At 35.0% G+C, this 23,229-nt stretch overlaps 1 protein-coding gene across 9 annotated transcripts in view; it reads right to left on the reverse strand.

The window, feature by feature from the left end:
• Positions 1–23,229, reverse strand: part of TBC1D23 (TBC1 domain family member 23) — a 37,098-nt gene that overhangs the window by 11,016 nt on the left and 2,853 nt on the right. For 8 of the 9 annotated variants that reach the window (XR_014230582.1, XR_014230583.1, XR_014230584.1 and 5 more), the window contains exons 2-15: positions 18,486–18,616; positions 17,622–17,733; positions 17,289–17,394; positions 14,289–14,493; positions 11,097–11,220; positions 8,777–8,901; positions 8,620–8,663; positions 7,596–7,699; positions 6,692–6,814; positions 5,544–5,636; positions 2,788–2,958; positions 2,526–2,568; positions 1,693–1,802; positions 879–1,021 (exon numbers count right to left, since the gene is read on the reverse strand). Coding sequence is in view for 5 of the 9 variants with exons in the window: in XM_082334887.1 (XP_082191013.1) it covers positions 879–1,021; positions 1,693–1,802; positions 2,526–2,568; positions 2,788–2,958; positions 5,544–5,636; positions 6,692–6,814; positions 7,596–7,699; positions 8,620–8,663; positions 8,777–8,901; positions 11,097–11,220; positions 14,289–14,493; positions 17,289–17,394; positions 17,622–17,733; positions 18,486–18,532 (1,550 nt within the window). In the remaining 4 variants the exon portion in view is untranslated. The remainder of the gene's footprint in view (positions 1–878; positions 1,022–1,692; positions 1,803–2,525; positions 2,569–2,787; positions 2,959–5,543; positions 5,637–6,691; positions 6,815–7,595; positions 7,700–8,619; positions 8,664–8,776; positions 8,902–11,096; positions 11,221–14,288; positions 14,494–17,288; positions 17,395–17,621; positions 17,734–18,485; positions 18,617–23,229) is intronic. The other variant, XM_082334884.1, reaches the window with a different exon arrangement.

Below are 23,229 nucleotides of genomic sequence, written 5' to 3' on the forward strand. Positions count from 1 at the left end.
ATAATTTAAAAAAAATCATTTTCCAACCCAAAAAGAGGCAACAATCTGTACCTTTTGATTAGGTACAAGACTACTAAAAACTACTGTTTGTTTGGCACGTATTTTAAATCCTGCTCTAAAACAAACACTAGCTCTGTAAGATTCTTGAATACCAATGTCTTAGTAACATACCCAAAGGCTGCATTTTGAAGAACTCAGAAATAGGATATTCAATTAAAGCTTTGATAGATGAAAGCTGTTATTCTTGTATCTAGTTAAGGTAAGTATTTGGAATGAAGACTTCCAACTTTGAAAGTGTCTTTTAACATGTTTGCACATTCTCATTCCCAGCTCTACTTGAAGATACAAAAAATGAACAAGAGTGCATTCTGGGTTTGAAAAGCAGCTTTACATCAGGACTTGAAAAATCAAGATCTTCAAAAAAGTTAACCTCAACTTGACAAGATGGGGCAGTAAAAAAACCAAAACAGAACAAAACCAACCAACCAAAAAAACCTGCCCAGAATCCTTCTGTCATTCACCCATTCCATTAGAGTTAGGATGGGGAGGAACTGAAATAAAAGTGAAATCATCCTTGACTTCTAGACTGAATACAAACCCAACACATTATATGAAGTCCAACTAACCATGCAGTGACAAATTCTAGATAAACATTCAAGAGAAAAGGCTGCTCACACTAGCCTTGCAATACTAAGGCAGCACAGTAGGCTTACTGTGTCATCATACAATTGTGAGGAGGGTAGGGGTAGTTAATCTAAAAGTTGAAATTGGAAGATAACTGTTTTCCTAATTAGCACAGTCTTCACATTTACAAATAGCCATCTGAAATGGGAAGTCATTTGTCACTGCTAACTCACAGTGAGATATAAATGACGCACCTGTCCACTGGAGTAGATGTATTTTCAATAAAACTAATAACTTTTTCTTTCACGTTCACAGATTTAGTCTTCAAAGCAACTGTCATTTTATTCACCAGGGACTTCACTCCTTTTCCATCACTTGAACCATTAGGAGAATCACCCTGTAAAAGTAACTCCTCTCAGGATTAATCATATAAAAACTGTTATTTCATCTCTAGTTTGTTAAGAAAGGAAACAGACTACAAAATAGCAATCATCTACTTTTTGGTACTTGGTAGAACATTAATTACTGCATTAAGTATTCCTTTAGAGTTCTATCAAATGACACCAATGATATGCGTCTGAGGGAAAAATGATCCAATAAAGCAAGCTTAACAAACCTTACTACCGAGCACTCTGCTACGAAAATCTAGAGAGGAAGGAATTCTATTAATGATAAATTGTATCCAAATTAAAAGCCAAATTCTACGTACAACATATCAGCTGTAGAAAAGAGACAATTTTGAGCTTTCCCATGAAACTGTATGTCAGTTTTATAGTAATTTATTCCTAGAGTGAAGAAGAGCCAGGAAAAGAATTGTCCATTACATATATTCTGCTGGAGAACGACTACAGCAAGTAGAGCTTTACGAGCTCTTCCTCTCAAGAGGATAAAAATGTTTAGGTCATCCCCACTAGAAAGTGAATATAGTTTGAAATTAAACATACAACTGAAAACAACCATGCCTTGCAGTAACATATTTTACAGAACAGAATGAGGAATACGAAGAAAAAATTCAGTACACCTGGGGCTCCCATCCCACTATACCACTTGAGCTTAAAATTCACTTACATCAACAGAGGAGTTTATGCTACTTCTCGAGCCTGAGGTACTAGCAATCCAGTGGCCATATCCATTTTCTGGTCCTTCTACATTAATATCTGCTAAGTGCTGCTGGAGGGCTGTTAAAAGGCCATTAAAAAACATTCAGAACTACACTGGAATTAGTCTGTTGATGAAAATACTGTATATCCAAGACTAATTAGTAACAATTTTTACTCCATGTGATTTAATAAAACATATAAATTCAGATACTGCTATATCATCCCTGTCTTTTCTTTCACTAGTACAAAGGTATTAGGATAACCTTTATTTTAATAAAGAAAACAGTTAAAATACAGCAGCAACTAAAACTAAATCACTGCTTTGATCCTAAAGATAGCTGTTATGACACCGCACATATTGACTAGTAAAGTTTCTATAATCATATTGTAGCACAGAACTCTCCACTGCTGTAGAGCCGATTTATGTTGCTGGAATCAACTGCAGAATTACAAACTGATGATTTAAGAAAACACAACAACAATTAATAGTAATTATGAAGTAGCATCTTCATACAGATCTGCAATCTACAGAGGCTAAACATCAAGAATGAGAAGTTAGAAGAAAGAGGGAATTTCCCCACTTACTGTATTAATTTTTCACCATTTGGGAATGTGGGTAAGCCATAACAGTTAAACACAAATTGGCAAGCAGACAGTGTTGACTTGCACAAAACAAAAACCTGACAAATAAGACCTATTTGCTATTCATTTAGCCGATTTCTAGCCAAAGCCTAGTAAAAATATCAACAGTGTTAAGGTATCAAGTTTTCTCAAGCCAAAGCTCATTATTAATAAGCTTACCCATAAATCCTCCTTTGGCAATGCTTACATACTCCTTATTTTTCTGCAACAGAAAAGACATTTTTGGTTGAAACAAAAACCTGTGGAATGACTTTTGCAAGCATGGTAATGAAACATGGGTTAGTGTCATAAAAACTGTAAACTTGAGTAATGTGAAAAACAGCTAAGACTTTAAGGGGAAAATATTTTGCCATTTAGTATCAACGATATGTGCAGACACACTTTATTTCAGCTATTAAAATCAACAGCAATTTAGCTGTACCTGTAAGAAGTGTGCTAGCACCATGTTCATATACATATCTTCTTCTTCCCTGCCACTTCCCATGAAGCAGAGATGTTCCCCACCAGCTATGGAGCCAGACTCAATAGACTGTTTTTGTGCTTCTAGTAGGGATTTTACAGACTGTGCAAATTCTGATGGGTTTTGAAGCATCTGTGGAAGAAACAAACGAAAAGTGCTGTTTGACACCAACACACTGCAACACAACTTGTGAAAAGATGCAAACTTTGAAAATGGTTATAATTTGTTGAGCACAAACAAGGCAACACCAGCACTGTATAAGACACATGCACACAAAAAAGACAGCCTGACCGAGACCTCATGTTACACAAAGAACACTGATAATGGTCCTTTTCTTCCTCACTCCACCTTGTTCTCCCCAGGAAAGAAATGCAGCTAACATCTGTTAGTTTATTTTTGCAGACACCAAATAATAGTGGAAAAAGTCTTTGCAACATTCATGTTGCATTAAGTTGGCAATATGGCAAAGGGACGGATTTCCATATTTAAATATGCTTGAGCACAACACGTTCAAACTTTGCAGTTTTGAAACCCTTTAAAATACCTAGAATTTCTAGGTGCCAGTAAGGTCCTCCTCTTGTCTCCCTGCTAAGCTTTTTCTCATTTACTTACCGAGATTTGGGAAAAAAAATTACAATCAGGAGTACAAGGAGATACCTGGCATTCTTAGTGCTCTCAAAAAGTTAAGGCTGTCGTCTTCTGAAGGCCTATTATGCATGCAAAACCAGTGAGCTGCTATATGAAAGAGATGGAGGAACAAAGACTTTCTAAATACAGCTGAAATTTTAACCTGCTCTAGCGGGGAAGTCACTTATTTAAATTAATAAGGCAATATTGACCTGTAACTGGATTGGGGGGGGAGGAATTCTCATTATCTAGCCTTTACACTGGATTAAATGATGAAGAACAAAGCAACAAGTACACAACCTAGTCATCAGTAAATCAACCCGAATTTTTACTGGGGTTTTCCCAGAGCCAAATGCTGGTGCTTTATTACATAGGTGCTCAATCTCACTACTTCTTCTATCTAAGAATACCTATAAATGAGATGGATTCCAAAGTGCTTTCCCCATTGCCTCCCCTTAAAGTAAACTGTGTGTACTTTGCACATACAAGCGTATGAAATGCACTGAAGTTCCATTAATGGCTTTTCATCTCAAAGATTATTCCCTACAGTTTTCCTGGCATTAAACTTCTAAAACCAGAAGTGAACCTGGTGACATTCATCCAGCATGGTTCATGAAGGACCCTAACCATACCAACTGACACACACTGCAGAAGTTAATTCCAATATGTAATTTAAATACATCCGAACTAATCACATCTAATTTAAGAACTGTCTTCATGGACTTCTTTTTCATATATTACTAGGTTTTTAAACTATTTAATAACTTATAATGCTTATTTCTACTTTATTGAATATGATGTTCAATTAAGGCTAACAGAAGGACACCCACATACCATGGGGAAAGTTTTTTCCTAAATAATTTTTTACCTAGGTTAAAACTCAGAACACTGTATCATACATTCATAGAATCATTTAGGTTGGAAAAGACCCTTAAGATCATTGAGTCCAACTGTAAACCTAACACTGCCAACTCTCCACCACTAAGCCAGCTCCTTAAGTGCCACGTCTACCCATCTTTTAAATACCTCCAGGGTCGGGGACTCAACCACTTCCCTGGGCAGCCTGTTCCAGGGCCTGACTGCCCTTTTGGTGAAGAAATTTTTCCTAATACCCAACCTAAACCTCCCCTGGCACAGCTTGAGGCTGTTTCCTCTTGTCCTATCGCTTGTTATTTGGGAGAAGAGACCGACCCCCACCTCGCTACAACCTCCTTTCAGGTAGTTGTAGAGAGTGATGAGGTCTGCCCTCAGCCTCCTTTTCTCTCCTGTACCATTACATTTGTGCAAATAATACTGAATAATACATAATTTTAATTAGAGAGGTAAAGATAATAGATGCAGGACTGGGCTTCTTGACTAAGAAAGGTAAAAAAGCCTTTTATGGGGTATATACATAGAAATCATTCCATGCAGCATCCATAGACTGCGTGAAGTGAGATAGTAGAGGGTTAATCTAGAAGTGGAGAATACACTGTAAGCCATCTGAAGCATAAGTGATTTGAGGAAAAAAGAACAGAGAAAAACATGATTGAATGTTCAGTTAGGAATTCATAATCAAATGGAAACTACAGCAAAATCTTTAATGAAGTAATTAGTCCGTAGTACATCTCAGTCCCAAAATTCATGTGCTTCCTCTCTCATATTGTACTGCAAAAATTTTAAAGGAGCAACCAAATCCTTTTCAAGACATATGCTCCTTACAAGCAGGCTGTAGTAAGACTGGCTGGGGAAAAAAAAAATGCTACCTGTTAAAATTAATGACACATTTCATTAGAAATTATGATGCTAAAAAGAGATCTTTCCTCCAAGCAACATCTAGTCTTTAGCCTAGTTTCCAGTTCTGAGCAAAGAACAGGAAGTCTGAAATCCCAAATTCTAATGTCATTAAGGACTAAAATGTCGGTAAAATGATGGTTGCATCAATCTCCTTTAGAGAAGCTGACTTTTGAAACCTCTTCACATAGCTAGACACTGCAGTCCACAGACTGAAGTCTAAACTCAGGATAATTTATTTTTCAAGGCAGATGTTTTTCTCTCCTTCTATTTAACTTAGGATTCAAAAACCAGTAAAGAAGAAAAAGCATACGAACCAAATCAGAGTCTAAATGAAACGCTGTTGATAAATGCCCAGCATTGTATTGCTCTGCAGGACGACAATCCACTACAAAGAATCTTACTCCTTCCTGAAAGAGAAAGATTTTCTCTGTTACAAAATTTTAAAATCTTGTAATTATCGATGGGAAAGTACATTATTCAATTATATTTTAATACTAATTCCAATACTACAGGAACCCCTCAAAGGGGCTAACAGCTATCAGAAAAATCTTATTTCATTTGATTAATCTGAACTTCTACAGTTACCAGGCCACCAACAGTATTCTAGTAGTGATTTTCCATTAATACATCGGCTTGTGCATCGGAAAGGATCACCCAAGTGCAATACACACAGTGTAATTATTTCACTTCTACTGAGAAGAAATACAGTGGGTATGAGGGCACACATAAACAAGACTTCAGAAGGGACAACTCCCACATCCCAATCCAACAGTCCATTACTACTCAGCACAGCACATAAGGATCGCTTTATATCCCACTGACTTAAACACGATATAAACAGATACTTAACTTTACTTGGACTGGGGCGGGGGGTGGAAAACAAGTATGCGTTATGATACTGGGGCCTGGAAACTGCTACAAAAAGCAGTACTCGATAAGAAACGTTGTAATCTAGCTACACTACTATCCATGTATTGGTCTTAAATACTCTTAAGTGAAGTCCCTGCATCTAAGTATGTCTGCAATTTACTACTACAGAAATAGCTTGAGTCAATTTTTTTGTTTGTTTGTTTAAACCTTTCATTGACGAAGGACAGATATTGCCTAATGGTATTCTCCTCAAAGGTACTGAGTACTGGGTTTTAAATTTTCCTCTACAATAGCTACTTTTGGAAAGAAATTCAAATTAGTGAGATATTACTTTAAGCTCCCACTCCTCAGATTCAAATCAGCTGTATTAAGCTTCCCTGTGCTGTAGCTCTAGTTGCTACCGCACAAATGCATTGCAGTCAGCAGATCATTTACAAGGCAGACAACTTCAAGACAAGAATACTTTTTCCTAAAATAGCAAATATTTATCTGTGTTGTTAGCACTTTAAAATATTTGTGACACACAAAGGAGTAAGCGATTCTTTTCCTTTTCTATAAAATTGGGGTGGGAAGAGTAATTCAGTATACTGACTCCCTGTTGCTGATTTGCTTGAAGAATCTCAGACACAGAAACTGCTAGACAGAGAGCCTGGCTCAAGTCTGTGTCATCATCTTTGAGGCCCAACAAGCTGCTGCCAAAAAGACTGTGGTTGTCCTAATAAGGCAAGAGGGGGAAAAAAAAAAAGTTAATTGAAGCCATTGTCTTTAGATGTGAAGGCTTAAAGTAAACTATATCCACCATGTCACAAACATTAAGCCCGATACATGTGTATCTTGTCCACATAGTCATCAAATTTTTGACCACCTGAAATTCTTTCTGAAAATCATGGCAAGGCCTGAACTTCCATTACAAACACGCTTGCTCACCACTCTGATCATGCCAACATGATGAAATACTTCTGGGTTTTGGTTGTTTCCCCCCCCAAAATCTCACATACCTGTCTATACACATCAGAGAAAGTACATACAAGCCAAAGGCAATGACTATCAATTACTTTTATTTCATGAATTCACTGAAGTCAGGTATCTTGAGTAAGGAAGAACTGCAAGAACAGTGCAGGTGATGACAGCTTTATCTCTAGTAAGCGACTTTTTCCAGTTTGCTGTTGCAAATACAGCTAGGACTGCTGTGCAGTCTACTACAACGCAATTGTGTCAGTATGGCATTTTTGCTTCATCAGTTCTTAGAAGAACCCAGTTTGCAAAACAAGGTCATCAGTCATGAAGTGAGAATATTGCAGGGAACCTTCTGTCTAACATGTTTCACTTAACTTTCTTATCTTTCAAAGGTCCTAACAGTAAATACCACGAGAGTAACAACATGAAAAAATTGTTTAAAGAAAAAAAAAATCACAACGAAATATTCAAAGTTACTGTCAGCAGAAGCTTAAGCAGTCACCAAAAAGAAGAGAATTTCAAAATTACTTAGTTATTACCTTCCTGAAAGAAGCTGGAGTTTTGCTACAGTAATATTGTGCCAAAGAGAAGAGATCTTCTATGTCCTCTAAATCAAGATTGGCTGGTGAAGTTTCTAAGAATTCTGAGATATACAAACAACACAAGCACACCATTATTTCAGACGTAGAAAAGAAGCACTATACATCTTTTCACATCATAAAATAACGTATTTTTAATTTATTGATTAAACACGAATATTGAGTCACTCAAGGAAAGGGAAGATCCAGAAAATACTCCTTATCCATAGGAAACCTATGCTATTTGCTAGAAGTTCAAATCTTCTACGTGGATTATTTTTTACCACATACTTACCTCTGTATATTTTTAGCTTTCAGTTGTAATACTAAGTCAGCTGCCTTTTCTAAAGAGCACTGACCAAAAGAATCCTCTAAAATAGAGTACTTAATCAGTAGTACTATTATATGCCCAGGATGGTACAGGGTTGTAGTTCTGCAGTATATGGCAAAGACGCAAAATTCCAAGCACTCTCATTTTTAACTACTAGGAGATTATTAATTATACTGTATTATGCCATGTAAACAAAAAATACAAAGGCAGGTGAAATAGGCTCACAAGAAATTTAGTGTAATTTCTATAAAAACAGAAGAGGGTAATACAAGAACCATTAACTAGGCTCGAATCAAGTGCATATGAAGATAATCTGGAAAATGCAACAAGTGAAGCAGATTTAAAGAAGGATTTGAAAGCTGCTGCTTTGGGCTTAGAAACATGGTGATTGTTTCAAGTACTCCAAACTGAAGTATAAAACTAGGTGTGGGAGTGCTAAAAGGACACACAAAAAAAGAGTATTAAGGACAGGGCAAATGTGATGCAGCAAAAGAATAGTAAGAAAGGAATTAGTGGGTAAGTGGATTTATTAATAAGACAATCACAGGGAAATAATTAAATAATTCAGTTATTTAGTAATTAAAAATAATAATCAATGGGGACTATATTATATGGTAAATGTTTCATTAGCAGCTATATAAGAGAAGTACTTACTTATCATTTCTTCTTTATCTGATTCTTGTGCTAAGATAACGTCTCTGAAAACAGTAAAGTCACAGGCATAGATTAAGTCAGTAAAACCAAAATGAAACAAAAGTGGATTAAAACTGTGTCAGCAAGGAATGTCCCAAAGAATTAACTATACACTTACTTTGCATTGACAAGGATGATTAACATTAAGAAATAAATAAAGAATGGATCTGCTTGTTGTAGATATCCATCCCATATTGCCTGAGTGACTTCAGCTGAACAGTAATATGAGAAGAGGCTTCCAAGCTAAAAATTTGGAAAATAGTGTGAGAAAAAGAAATAACCAGAAACAATCTTACCAGGATAACATTTCTAACAGATACAAGATATCTAAAAAAATAAAACCGACAAAATTACATTAAAACATACATTTGCACCATCTATTGAAGGATGGTTCTACCCTCAAAAATAATTTTTATGGAAATAGTGCAGTACTGCGACAGATTATCTGTGAATAAATACGCCTAGTGTGAAGGCAAACTCAGCTGTACATTGTCAGCCTTGCAAATTCAACCAGAGATAACACAATCAGGCTGGAATACTGTTTAGCTCATAGCCACTGCTAAATACCAATTATACCAACAAGACAATAATAAGAGAATATATTTACTCAACCAACTGAACAAATAGGACTTTGAAAGGATTCCGTAAACAACATTCTTTTGATTTTTCACAGTACAACCAAGCTAATTGAACATGGTTGCACATCAGTTTGACGACATCACTTACTTAACATAACATTATGATGCTTTATGGCTGAGTAATTAAACATTTGCAAGCAACGGAAAATTTTCATTACCATTAACAAACTGTTTGCCTGTTCCCATGTTCCCATTTAAAAATACATCCTCTCTGATATGCAAAGTTCCAAGTGGATAAAAGAAAAGGTAGGAGCTTCTTTTCATACATGCCAGATAATATTCGCTATCACACCTAACTCAAATGCATACCAGCTGGCTTCACTGGGGTCTTACTGAACTTGCTGAGGCATACAAATTCTGTACCAACAGAGCTGCAGCTTTCAGAAGCTCAGTATCTGTTTTTAAACACTATCATGGAATATTTCAACACTTCCTAGTACACTTTTATAACAAAAGGTAAGAAGATCTATCCAATTCCGAGTCAAATGCAACTGAAGGCAAAATGTCCCTGAACAACAAGGCAATGATAGGTCTCTCAATGTTGCTTATGTATTTCTACACATTAGAAAAACCTCTATATAGACTAAGTTTTTTGACAGATGAAACAAGGAATTTTAATGTAATCTCATAATATAAAATGACCCTTAAGATTTTTTTCTAACATTGTACACCAGAAAGCATGACATTGAAGACTGGCAGCTACACTAGCTCATTTCCCTACCTCCTTTCAAAGGGAAGATTTTTTCCTAATGAATCACTAAACTTTTAATAAACAACTTCAAAGAAGTTTGCATTTACTAAAGAAAATTATATATATAAAAAAGGGAGATTCAGTAGTAAAAAAAGACCCGATTGCTCTTTTGAAGGCTGACAACTGGCAAAAGGCAGATTTTGAGAATATGGAAATTCTGGACACATTTTAGTATTAAAATTGATAGCAGCCTAAAAAAAATCATCTTAAAAAAAACCCAAATACAGACCTCACAGTTTAATAATTCATTTCAGTCTTATTTCTTTAACTGAAAGTAATGGAGTTACAAAAAATTTTACAAAGCCAATGGGTATGAAAGAAGAGCCTAGAAGAGTTCATGGGTCATAAAGTCTTCTTTATTAATTTACAGACTTTGCCTCTGCAAGCACTGTTATCATGATTTTGTATGGCATATACTAAGTAGCATTGAAACATGAGAATTTTGCTGCTTTATGCTGTAGTCCTGCTACACAAACTTTATAAAAAAAAATAAAAATGATTGAGGTAAGTGTCTTTATAAATACTCCCGACATGAGGCAGTTTTGAAGTTAAGGCGAGGAGGAAATGACCAATTCTTGAACAGCTGTAAAATATATGTGCCTAAATTCTAAAAGGCATAGCACCATATGAGGCAAATATATCTATTAGCATGGAGGTTTTAAAAACTATTAGTAATTTGACTTTAAAAGAACTGTTAGGCTGATGTTTATCCATATCTACAACCATACCGCTGCCCACTATAAACACTAACATCACAGCTTCTTACTCTTTGAGTATGTCAGTTGCTCTCATTCTTACTTATTCCAAGTAGTTCCTAACATCAGTGGCTCAATTAACATCCAGTACAATAAAAATGTGACATTAACAAGATCTCATACCTTGTGTTAAACAACTGAAGATAAAAAGCTCACACTATATTAAAACATGCAATTTATTTCAATATATGCAGTTCTAATCTCTTCTACTACTCTTCCATAAACTGGCAACATGTACTTAAATTTTAACAGAAATTTATTTTTCATTATGTTTCCCTACTTTCACTTTATTACCCAGTTGAGTGCATATGAGTCTGGAGTCATCTTCTTAGTATCAAGAAAGGAGCAGAGTTCAGGCTCGTGGTACTGAAGAAGCAGTCTAAATAGATGAAATGGTCTTCCCTTCATAAAACAATCCCTAAAAAGTAGCAGTGAAAATAATCATAAGCCCCCCATAATATTTCAGTTGTCAGACTTACAGTAGCAATTCTTCATTAGGTGTGATTATGTAGTTTCCTATATTGTTCTTTTAATTCAGAGGGACTGATCATGAAGTCAACTTGCCTCAAGAGTTAAAAACTCAAAAACCAAAACCAACAAAAAATCCACGAACCCTGAAAATGCCACTATATTAATAAGGCAGGAAAAAGAACGAAATACTGCCAATACTTGATAGAGTATATAATACAGAAGTATTTAAAACAGATTTAAATATCAAAACAAGGCTAGCAGGTACCAATGTTGTTAACTAAAAATAGAATTAAAAAAACCCTCATTCTAAAGATGGCAACCAAAGGAAATTTAAAAGATGCTTATTTCATATATGAATAACAATTAAATGTCAATTCATCAAGCAGGAAGTAAATGAGTATTTAAAATGAAGAAACAGTTGTTTAGACATGAGGAACAAACCTCAAGTGTTCAAAAACTTAGAGTAAACTTATGTGAAACTTGACACACACATCTCCAAACACAATTATCAGCCTAACTTTCTTAAACAAGGGTATGTCTATGGTGGTGAAATAGAAATATTCACAGCAAATTATATGTGGGGATTCTTTTTTGAAATTATCACAAGAACTCTGACTTCCCATTAAGTTAACGGGACAAAAAAGTGTGAAAAGAAGAAAAATATTCTATTAATGAATTTAGCGTAAGAATCTAGACTTGCAAATCACTTTGTTTGAATGGTTAATATGGTCTATTATTCCATTCATTCATTCATTCTTTACCACCTTTTAACATTAAGAATGGATATATAGCCAAAAATAACTTTAAAAAGAATCTTTCCACATTTCTACTGACAGTGGAACAATGTCGTTTAGACATTTCTCGTAACTGTTTTGCTCAGTAATTTTTTTACTTCTGGTACCTATCATAGTAATAAACCCTTATTAAACACCCAGTTTAAAAAACAAAACAAAACAAAACAAAACCAAACCTAAACAAAAACCAACCAACCAAAAAAAATGCCCCCCCAAAAATAACAAAAAAAAAACACTTTTCAAGAATTGCGAATTCCTGTACCCATCCATTACTTCCTAGGCTAGAAGCCCCATGGAGGCAGCAGGCTCAGCCATCGGAAGGACTGGTAAAAAACAAAAGCAAAGCAAAAACAATAAAAAAAAAAAAAAGTTTAGCTAAACAGAAATAAATTGCCCCAGAAACTAACATACATTTTACTTCAGGAGAGGGTGGATTGCTGCTGGGGTTTTTTTTGTGTTTTTTGTTGTTGTTGTTTTTTTCTTGGGGGGGGGGGGGCTAGGGTGTGTGTGCAGCTTGGGTTTGTTTTTTGGTTTTTTGGGGGTTTGGTTTGTTTTGTTTTTAACCAAAAAAGGAAACTATTTGCTACCCTGTGTTAGAGGTAACATTGATGTAATGTAAGCAGATGTAATGCGCTTTCCTCACATAGTCCCTGAAAAAAGACACACTTTCATTATCCACTTGCAGCTTTTTAACTAGTTCACTACCTTACAAGCTTTCACACAAATAATTGTCTCCTCAATTGCATATCTGAGATGGTGTTTACTTCTACTTATGGCCCAAACAAAGAATCCTAACGACCTATGACTTCCATATTAACTGTTTGCTAATTTTGTATAGTTCAGAAAACTCACCATTCTAGAGGAAAGGCAGGAGGAAAAGACAGACAGGTATCCACAGGATACTTTATACCAAAAGCCTTGAGAGTAACAGTGTTTCCAAGAAAAAAATAGCAAAACCTCCCTCATCTAAAATAGCCTATTATGTTTTTTTTTCCCTCATTCTTCCTTTGGCTTGCTAGAGATGCTCTTTCAAAAAAATAAAAAAAACAATCAAGCTATAATATGGTGCAACAGATGATGCTGTACATTTCCCTCATCTGTTGTCAGTATTGTGTCAGAATAAATTCCCAACAAATATTTCATGATGGTTATAAAACATGAGAAAATGTGAATAAAAAGTGCATGATTTAAAAAACAAAAATAGCAAAAAGTTAAAAATAAAACTTTTCTCAAATAATAATGATGGGCCAGCAGCCAAACATCAAATCAAGACCAAATTGAACTAAGTGGAGATTTGCAAGCCTACTATAAATTGCCTTTCTATGCCTTTCATTCTCCCAGAGAAAGAGACAGAGAACAGTCTACATCTTGTTGAAACACCACCTAGGTTCTTACAAAGAAACTCAAATACTAGATACTCTGAAAGCCTTCTATGGCTGAAAGTATATGAGTTACTTGACCACAACGCCACTATCCCCAAACAGTTCACGGACCCCAACAGTATTTTAAATCAGAAACAGACACAAGCTGAGTCAAGTGACAGGACTGACAAACGTTTCCTGCCACAGCACAAACGTGAACTTTTCATATCATGGGCACACATCCAGTAGCTGGGCTGGAATCTCCTCTCGAGGGAATCAGACTAAGGTCTTTAATTACAGACTATCCATATATTATTTCACAAGGTCTTAATCAGAAGAACCTGTAGCCTTGCTGGAGTGTCATCATGCTACTCCAACATAAATTAAAAATTATTTTAGTAAGAGCACCTATGTAACAGCATGAAAAGCTCCAATTTAATATTTTTTATTAAAAAAAAATAAATCTAACAACTTAAAAGAAAAAAATCATTTCAGTCCCAACTCAGTAGAATACAGGGAAAATATCAGCTACTTCTTCTAAAGCCTAGATTTTGAGGCTTAATTAGTGTTTATGAAGTACTTTGAAGTGACAGTGATAGAAGCATTTTAGATATCAAAAATGCTAGGAAAGGAAAGAAAAAAATGCTTTCACATAACATATGTGAATTAGAACCAACTCAATCGTCTCCTGGACTCCAAACCAACGGTATTGAAAGATAGTTCAATTTATTATCGTATGAAGGAATCTGACAACTTTGCTACAAACACTGCTACTCTAGCCGAAACTAACCTGCACATCCTTTCAGAAAATACTTTTAATGCCAATAAAAATAGTACACAAGCAAAAGAAAGAGTTTTACCTGGGAATGAATTTATTCATGATAGCATAAAAGCAGTTGTACAAATCACTGCGTGGCAAACGAAGGTGCACCAGAGGTTTGAGTAGATGTATCCAGCCAAGGCAAGAACTGTATTTAACATTGCGTGATTTACAATAAAAAGTAATAACAGACTCAATATCCAGAAGTAATACTGACTTCTCCTCTTCTGGTACTGACAACTGGTCTGAAATAGGCACAGCAATATAAACCATATTAATGGCCTTTCGAAGAAAATGAATGAGATTATTTCATTGCACAATCGCACCAATAGGGTCTGCTTGGAAAAAAAAAAAGGCAATAAAACCAGACAAACAAAAAACTAGCAGCTTGGATTAAATGCTTACAGAAAGGCATCCAAAAAGGCATCAAAATACAAGTCATTGTACAACCCCAGTAGGATAAGGCATTTAAACAATGTTTAAATATCACAACAACAGGATTAAAGAAGTTTGGGTTCTCCAGGATCTATATGAAACAAAGAGGCAGACTCTTTTAATGCACAGAATGCACCTCGTCTATTCCTATTGGATGTGCTCAGCATATAACTTATGCTCAACTCTACAACAAAGTAATTTGAATTTCAACACAGATCAACCCACAATACATACCTCCAATTCCTCAAAAGCCCACTGACATGCAAATTTATGAAAATCAGTAGTTTGAAATCATCTAGGCTTACAGACTTAAAATTTAGTATTAACATATAAATCACATTTTTAATCTCTACTTCAAAGTAATTTTCTTAACAAGAGTTTAAATTTGGGGTTGTTAGGGTAACTATAAAATGAGAAATTATTTGATTACTTAAAACTATACCTGGCTTTTAAATTCAATTTGGTACTGTTGCTAATCAAAAGATACACTAACCATGAACATATAATCTTTTATATAATGTAGTACATTGTTTCAAATTCTTACAAATGTTGTAAGGTACTGAAGAGTAAAGATGTCCCCTATTTAATGACAGACTAATTCTGAATCCATAATTTATATTGTTGCATTTGGATGAATACTGGCACAAAAATTTGGTACAAAACCAGTTCTGTAATTAAGGTAGCAAGCTAAACACTGCTTAAATATTGTCATTATTGAGTTTGATACATACACAAAGCTTAGGTTTTCATTAGTTCCAAAGCATCTTTCTGCACAGACTCCTACTTAAAAGGCTGACAACACTTCAGAAGAAGTACTGGCATCTACCTCACTTGAGGCAATGAATCTAAGACATACTACAATGTCAACATCATACCCCAAATTATGCCTTCCTCCATGTGATGAAATAACTACTTAGCTTACTTACAACTAAATACACCGGTATTTATTATACAGATTGTAGTGAAACCAGACTTTTGTGTAAGTTCATACAATGTTCAGTTCAATATTAAACACCTTTTAAGATTTTTTAAATGAAAAATCTAATATTAAATACACTTATGAATTATATATTTCAGAAATAAACTTGTTTTAATCCACTTAGATTGTGCCAATTTTACTATAGCTAAACCGATTTACAGTAAAAGAAGGAATAACCATGTTATGTCCTGGATGGGGGGAAGAGATGCCTACACACTACATTAATGCAGTGGCATTAAATTTCTAGCAAACATTTTTCCCCCTCAATTACAAGAAGCCCATGAGTCTCATTACTGTTAACTGAAGTTTTTATTACTGAAGTCTTTAATACTTTCACATCAAAGCCAGTCAACATTTGGCATTTCCTTTCCTCTACCTCTCAGGAAAATAAAATAGTACATGAAACTCAAATGCCATCTGAAGATTTACTTTGAATTTGGAGACTACTTGCTTTGCTAAAACATTGAAATAGAGAGATTTAATCCAATCCAAAATTGAAATCTCTATATAACCTTCATTCTGAAGTAACTTCACATTTATTACTTTAATCAGTTTAACATTGTTACATATTACAAAATATTTGCTATAAAGACAAAAGGAGAACTAACAGATATTAAAGTGCTTAATTTTGTACGTTATGAATACTAATTGGGATGTTTTGCCACCTTCCAGAAAACACACTGTGATTAAATAACACAGTGGAATTTTGTGCTCCCTTTCCTTTACAGGACAGAGAGAGAAGGAAAATGAGCCTGACTAGATTCTAGAGCTAGAAAATGTAGAACTGCATTTTAAACGTAGCAGGTATGTGTGTATGCATGCATGCAATAGTTCTATTCTCTGCCTTAACTTTCAATTGTGCAAGAATAAATTAAAGTGTGACAGGTAATAAAATAGAAGATTCTCTTATTGATGCCAGTAGAAGTATCCTAATTTATGAGTCAGCACTCACTCCATCACCTGATTATTGATACTAATGCTGTTGCATGGTGTCAGGGATTTGGCCATTTTTGTGATGACCTGCCAACCAGATCTTGTGGCAGCTCCTTAGAGACATACTGGAATATTATTTCCAATGTCCTGGCAGCATCTTGCTTTCACAAACACAATGTTTCATTTTTGCTGAAAACACTATTAAAAAAAATACCTTTAAAAAAACAGTCTTTAAAATCCAAAATGTTTAATATATTTCTTCCCTTAGAGGTTATATGCATTTTGGTCCTACACCAGCTTTTCAGATTAAGTACCAGTTATTAGACAATTAAAAACTTGAATGACACTATAGAAAGAGCATCTGGTTTAAAAGATGGAGCTTGGGAAAAAAAATTAAATTTCTTTCGACTCCTAAAGCTTTCTTCCCATTCAGCTCTGACCATGCAAACTGTCACTTACAAGCTAATACTTTAAACTTCCATGACGTCACCCATCTCAGAGTCAGAGTACAGATAAGATACTACTGTTTCCTTACAAGTTCTTTCCAATTTTCTCTGCCCTCCCATCTTCCTCCTCAAAGCTTCCTCCAAAATGCAAACATCATTCAGGTTATTTAATTCAAATAACAAAGTCCTAAGACAACCGAGAGTACAGAAGTTTTCACATAGGTGATCTAAATGGAATTGAACTTACCAATTAGCTCTTGGCAATCCTTATGAATTATACTCTGTTCTGGTAGGTCTAAAGAGCCATCCCAGGATGCTAGGCTGTCCCCCTTTCCTACAACATTAAGTGCAATCTGAAAACAAAAACAGAAAACCCTCTAAACATTTTAGTATCCTTTTGTAGTTACCCAATCATTGAACTTAATGAAGAGGAATATCCTTAAACTGAACCAACATACATACATATTAAAATTCCAGTACTACATCTCTTCTGTATAGATGCCTGGTAATTAAATCATTTACCTCAAAATGAAACACAACTTCAAGTATTTCCTGCTTCTTGACTTAAGCTCATATTTACCTTCCAGACTTTGGCCCTCAGATCAGCAGGTAATTGCCTTCCTTGAATGATGTTTCTCACAGTTTCAAGATCACAGCCTCCTTCTTCTAGAGCGTCTGCAAGATCTTTTTCCCTATAATAATGATACATAATGTGCTTATTGAAAATGAATTATACAATATTTTTCTATGTTTACCTATTAAATAGATGTAGACTGGAGGCTACTATCAGGTAAAACGCACACATGTGTAAAGATATATTATAAGACAACTTGCCAATTACTGAAAATAAATATTTGCAAAATATTATTTATTCCTTTCTTTTTAAGGCTGCTTGTTCGAGTTCTAATTCCATTCAATTTATAAGAAAAATATGAGAAAAAAATAAGTTCAGAGCATTTTTTGTTTGCTTTCATGAAGTGGCAATGTTGCAAAATGTATCATAAAAATGCAAATTTAGTCATCATTTACAACTTAGGGATACATGGCAAATTTTCACACACACACACACACAATGCATTCAAAGCAAACACTACACCTAAATTAGATGGCAGAGTTCTTTAAAATACTACATGACCTAGAAAACAGAAAACTTATTTCAACGGTTTAGAACAGTCAGCTTTTAACACCATCTTTCCCTGAAATGGGAAAGGACCTTTTAGTCAAACTCAGGTTTACTTAACTATTAAGTTCTAGTACCGTAAGTGTAGACATGTGCACAAGACTGAATTAAAACATATGAAAGTGTTAATAATAGTATAAAAAGTAGCAAAATACACAAATTCACAAGACAGTCAAACAGTAATGATACTTTAAGTTGCCACAGTAAGACAACAAAATTTCATAAGCATTATAGGGAAGAAGGTACGCATTCAGAAATTATTACTTTACAATCTCTTTGATAACTTCTGCAGACTGTTTCAACGGTTCCATGCTGTCAACAACGAGAGAATCACATCTGATGATTTCAGGAATGTCAATATTATGTAGCACAGCAGTGGCAAAACACCAGGTTCACTGGAAAAATAGCAATGGCAGTGATACATAGGTCCCATAGGCAAAACTTCTCCCTTTCTGTATCCTCTTAACTGTTCTCTACTAGCTCTGACACATGCCTTAAGAAAGGCTTTGCTTCATATACCCGAGGAGTTAAACACACACCCAGGAGGTTTATAGCCAGAGCAAAACATAGAATGCGATTGTTTATTCAGGACAGATATTCAAGCAAGATGCATTCCTCATGAACAACGCATCTATTTATACATGTGTAATAACAGATGTTAAAGTGTTATCAGTACAATTCTCAATTAATCCACGTTACATACTATGTAGTCAATTCCAAATACCCATGGAAAAAAGAAATGTCAGCTGTTGAGCTCTGTCTGCTTCTTTAATTTGCATATCTCCACAACTAACTCTTTGATATAAAGCTTCTCAAGTTTGGTCTTCTGAAAGCTTAACACACAAATTTCTGATTTTCTAAATACCACCCTTTTTGATAGACAGATTAAAATCTCAATCCTGTAAAAATGTATGCATATACTTAAGAATAAGCAATGAGCTAGCCTTACTTAAGACTTCTCAAAGTATTTATAAGTTTGCAGAGTAAGCATTTTCCTTGCATTATATCAGCCAGTTTCTTTGCCAGTACTTTTTGGTAGCACTTTAAATCATATTTCAAACACACACTGGGGCACAATAGTCTGTTTTCTTCAAGTAATTTTGTGAATTTGGATAAAAGAAAGTACAGTTTACAAAGAGACTGACTTGCCTTGTTTTCTTGTATTTTTAGTATTTAAAAAAAAAAATCCCAAAGCCCACTTATAGAACTACAGGCTGCACGGGTGAATATCCCCTTCCTGAGACAGAAATGGGGGTGGAAGAAATACACAAGCACACTCGCGCATCCATCACGTATCCTGTTGTAAGATTGTGTATATAACAATCAACATTGGAAAAATTAAAACCACCAAATCAGTTCACCCTGAATAAAAATCAAGTATTTCCAGGACATTTACAGAAAGAGACCTAGCACTCAGCAGAATTACATGAACTCTGGGATGATCTAACTTCAACAGAAGCCAACATCAAACATCAGCTGAAGAGAGCTAGATGCTCTTAGACATATTGCAGGTTTCTGTGCACACCACGTATGGCAAACAAACTAGAGAGCAACAGCTAGCCCTTGAATTATAGCACACAAAATATGATTAGTTGCTACAAATATTATCCAAGTATTCAATAGGCACATGGAAATGAATGCAACAGCTCATGCACATTATATTTCAGGTGGAAAGGTCTTAAACTGCAATACTTAAATTTGGTTTCTATGCCCTCCAAATAAAATTAAAAGTAATTTAATAAAAAAAAGTAATTTAATATATGTGAAACAACACTTAAAAACACATCTACACCAACTACAAAAATACACCTGGCCAAGAATGTTTCACAGACCCATGAGCTACAAGTTACTCAATACCTAATATTCACAGCTTAAAAAGCTATGCATGGGTTAACATCAAGATCAACTTCAACATGTTATCTGTGAATGCGTGCTTCCTCTGTTTGTTCGATAATATATTACTATTTGCAAAATCTTATAAGTACTGTCATCCGTACTTTGTACACTGGGAAGATGACAGGCAAATGCTAGCTTTATTACTTCACTTCAAAAAGTAAGAATCTGATATGCCCATCTCCCACATGAAGACACGTGATGCATTACCACATTGAGTTAAATGAAATAACAGTGGGGGGGTGGGAGGGGAATTGCATTATTCTATTTATGATTTAATTAGCTATTCTTTTCCTCCATCCCCTCCCAAGACTGTTCACAGGCTAGAAGTGAGGACTTCTCAAAGATTAAGAAAAACTATTTTCTAATAAATATTCTATTCACGCTAACTTGCAAAGTGATTTTGATACTTTAACACATGTCCACCGGCTGTGTTTTACCTTATTTCAGTCTGTGCTATAAATGTTCCAGCAAACTGCTAGCAATCTGGATCCTTGTCTTTCATGAGTTAAGATCAGCTAGGAAGTTTTCTGTTCATATGGACAACAACTGTTACACTTACTTTGGAAGGAATGCAGCACTTCTCTTTATAGGCAAACTCCTCCAGACCTGAACATCCTTCTTTCTACTCTACCATGGCTCCACTGCATTCCATTCTAGACGTTATCCTAAATTTTGGTTAGATGTGTACAATTCCAGCCTATACTCAAGCCATGGCCCGAAAGGTTAATTCCCACAAGACATACTGTTCTAAATGTCATAATGCACAATGTTGCTATTAGTGTATCTGGAGTAAATTTCCATACTTACAGAAGGATCTCTGAAATTCATGCCAGTCCAGTGACATATTATAATCAATAGGTAACTACTTGCGCAGACGTTCAACATGATTTTTTTTTTTTTTAAGCCAAAACAATTCACATGTGAGAGCGAGCTGGAGGCAATAAAAAAATTGATCAACTGTTGGGACTTCAGCTTCATTTTTTTTTTTTTTAAGTACTATTTATTTTATTTATATATCACTGAGGTAGTTGGTAACAGTAACATAAATACTAATGAAGATATTAAGAAATTGTGGGGACGTGAACAGCAGGGAAAAGATAGTAGGAACTGTTTCGATAAACTACAAATACATAGGAAAAGACGTATAGTATGAAGAAAACTATAATCAATCAGTGGATTACAATGCCTGGAATGTACCTGCTAAAGTCATTATGTTTGCTTATTTGTTATTAGGAAAGACAAATCCCTTTGAACTGCTTCTTCCAAGTCAAAGCGCGTTTTTGGAAAAAATGCTTCAAAAGTTTAAAGCTTTAATTTGTGATGGGCACACTTCTAATACTAATTTATTATTTTCACAGCCCAACAGGTATCTTCTACATGTACCAAATTCATTATCTAAAATGCACTTATCAGTCCAAAACAAGATGATCACTCTTTTTCCATATACACTGAATCTACTACAACACACCTGCCTGTTAAAGATATTACTCAGTGGCCTAAGAGAGGCTTAAAACACATACCTCCACTTAGATTATACTGCTTACCAAACTGCTTCCCATATTCTGACCATTGACCAGACGTTGGTGTAATGCTTGAAAAGCTGCTTGGATTATTTTCTCCCACACTCCTCAAGGGACACACTGATCATAGCTGCTCATGATATACTCTAGCAGGCCACCACCACTTTCAGTGTAGTAGTATTCAGCAGTATTTCCTAAACATCTTCACACATCATTCCTGTTTTCCCTAAATCAGAAACAAGGCTGCTACCAGCTTGAACCCTTGCCAAGAGTATAGTCAGTTTTAGTTTCTACAAAGTCGCTGTCTCCTAGAATATCAAACACATCCAGTCTGCAAGTTTTCACGTATTTCTGATAATTGTAGCACGCAAAGAGAAAGACAGACACATATATCACAATGCTGCCATCAGCACTATGAGGGCTGCCTGTACATATCCATGTTAGTGCCAGATTGGACTAATTTAATCTAATATATTTTTATTATTTTTGTTTTAAGCATTTTAAGCAAAATACTTTACTTGAAAAAGCTCACAATGGCATACAGGTTTATAACACGCAGTAATTGCAAATAAGCTTTACTTAAAAGAAAACTGGGCAAGTGAATAGTGCTCGTGAAAATTTCCAAAGTCAATGGCTAATATAAATTTATTTTTATAGTCATCATTCTACCTTCCCACAGCAAAGAACACAGCTTCCCACCACAGAAAACTATCTATATAAAAGCTCCCCCCCCCCCCCCATATGCTTTTATATAACCTAGTTACTCTGGTTCCTACTTCTAATTTAGGATTCTTCGACTACCGGAAAAAAGCCTCAACAAGAGCTACATTAAATCGAAAGTAATGAGGAGTGTTTGTTCTCTATTGAAAACAAACGAACAAAAATCAATCCCTCACATTTACTTCAAAATATCCATTGTATTCAGAACACCATTGAATATTCTTTTTTTCCAATGGAATTTTGAGAAAAACAGTAATTCCCTGACTTTTACACCTCTATTTTTTCCTCAAGTGCGTTAATTTTGCAGTTAACCGCAAAAGATTTTTTTGTTCGTGTGCTTTCAGAGGAAATACCATGGCTCCAAGCACTAATAAACCAGATTCTGAGCACAGAAAAAAGATATATGTACTAGTTTTGTCACCCTGTTGTCTGAAACAGCTGGAGTGTCTTTTGGGACCCATAAGATGAATGACTCCAATGCAAAGTTAAATGCACAGGAACAATTCCATCTGTGGTTACAGTTATATTTAGTCAGTTCAGGTCTTAACTTTCAAAGTATAGATCTTAAAATAAAAAATACTACTTGATCAAGTTCCCTGAAGCTTGAGTATTAAACAAACATCTGCAAAAAGGTTTTAGAAATTAATTCATAACTGTTCATCATATCTTTATCTGTTTGAGAACCTGAACAAGAAAAATTAAGTCCAAATCATTTATTTCCTTGATAAACAAGGAGAGAAAAAACCTATAACTTCCAATTACAAACATTTTAACTAATAACAGTCCAGTTTGTTTGCATCTATACATTCTATTCACTAGATGTATTATATTAACTAAAATTATGGTTAAAATAATCAAATAGGCAGACAAAA

This window comes from Platalea leucorodia (genome assembly GCF_965183815.1).
Source record: "Platalea leucorodia genome assembly, chromosome: 2".
NCBI classification, from domain to species: domain Eukaryota; kingdom Metazoa; phylum Chordata; class Aves; order Pelecaniformes; family Threskiornithidae; genus Platalea; species Platalea leucorodia.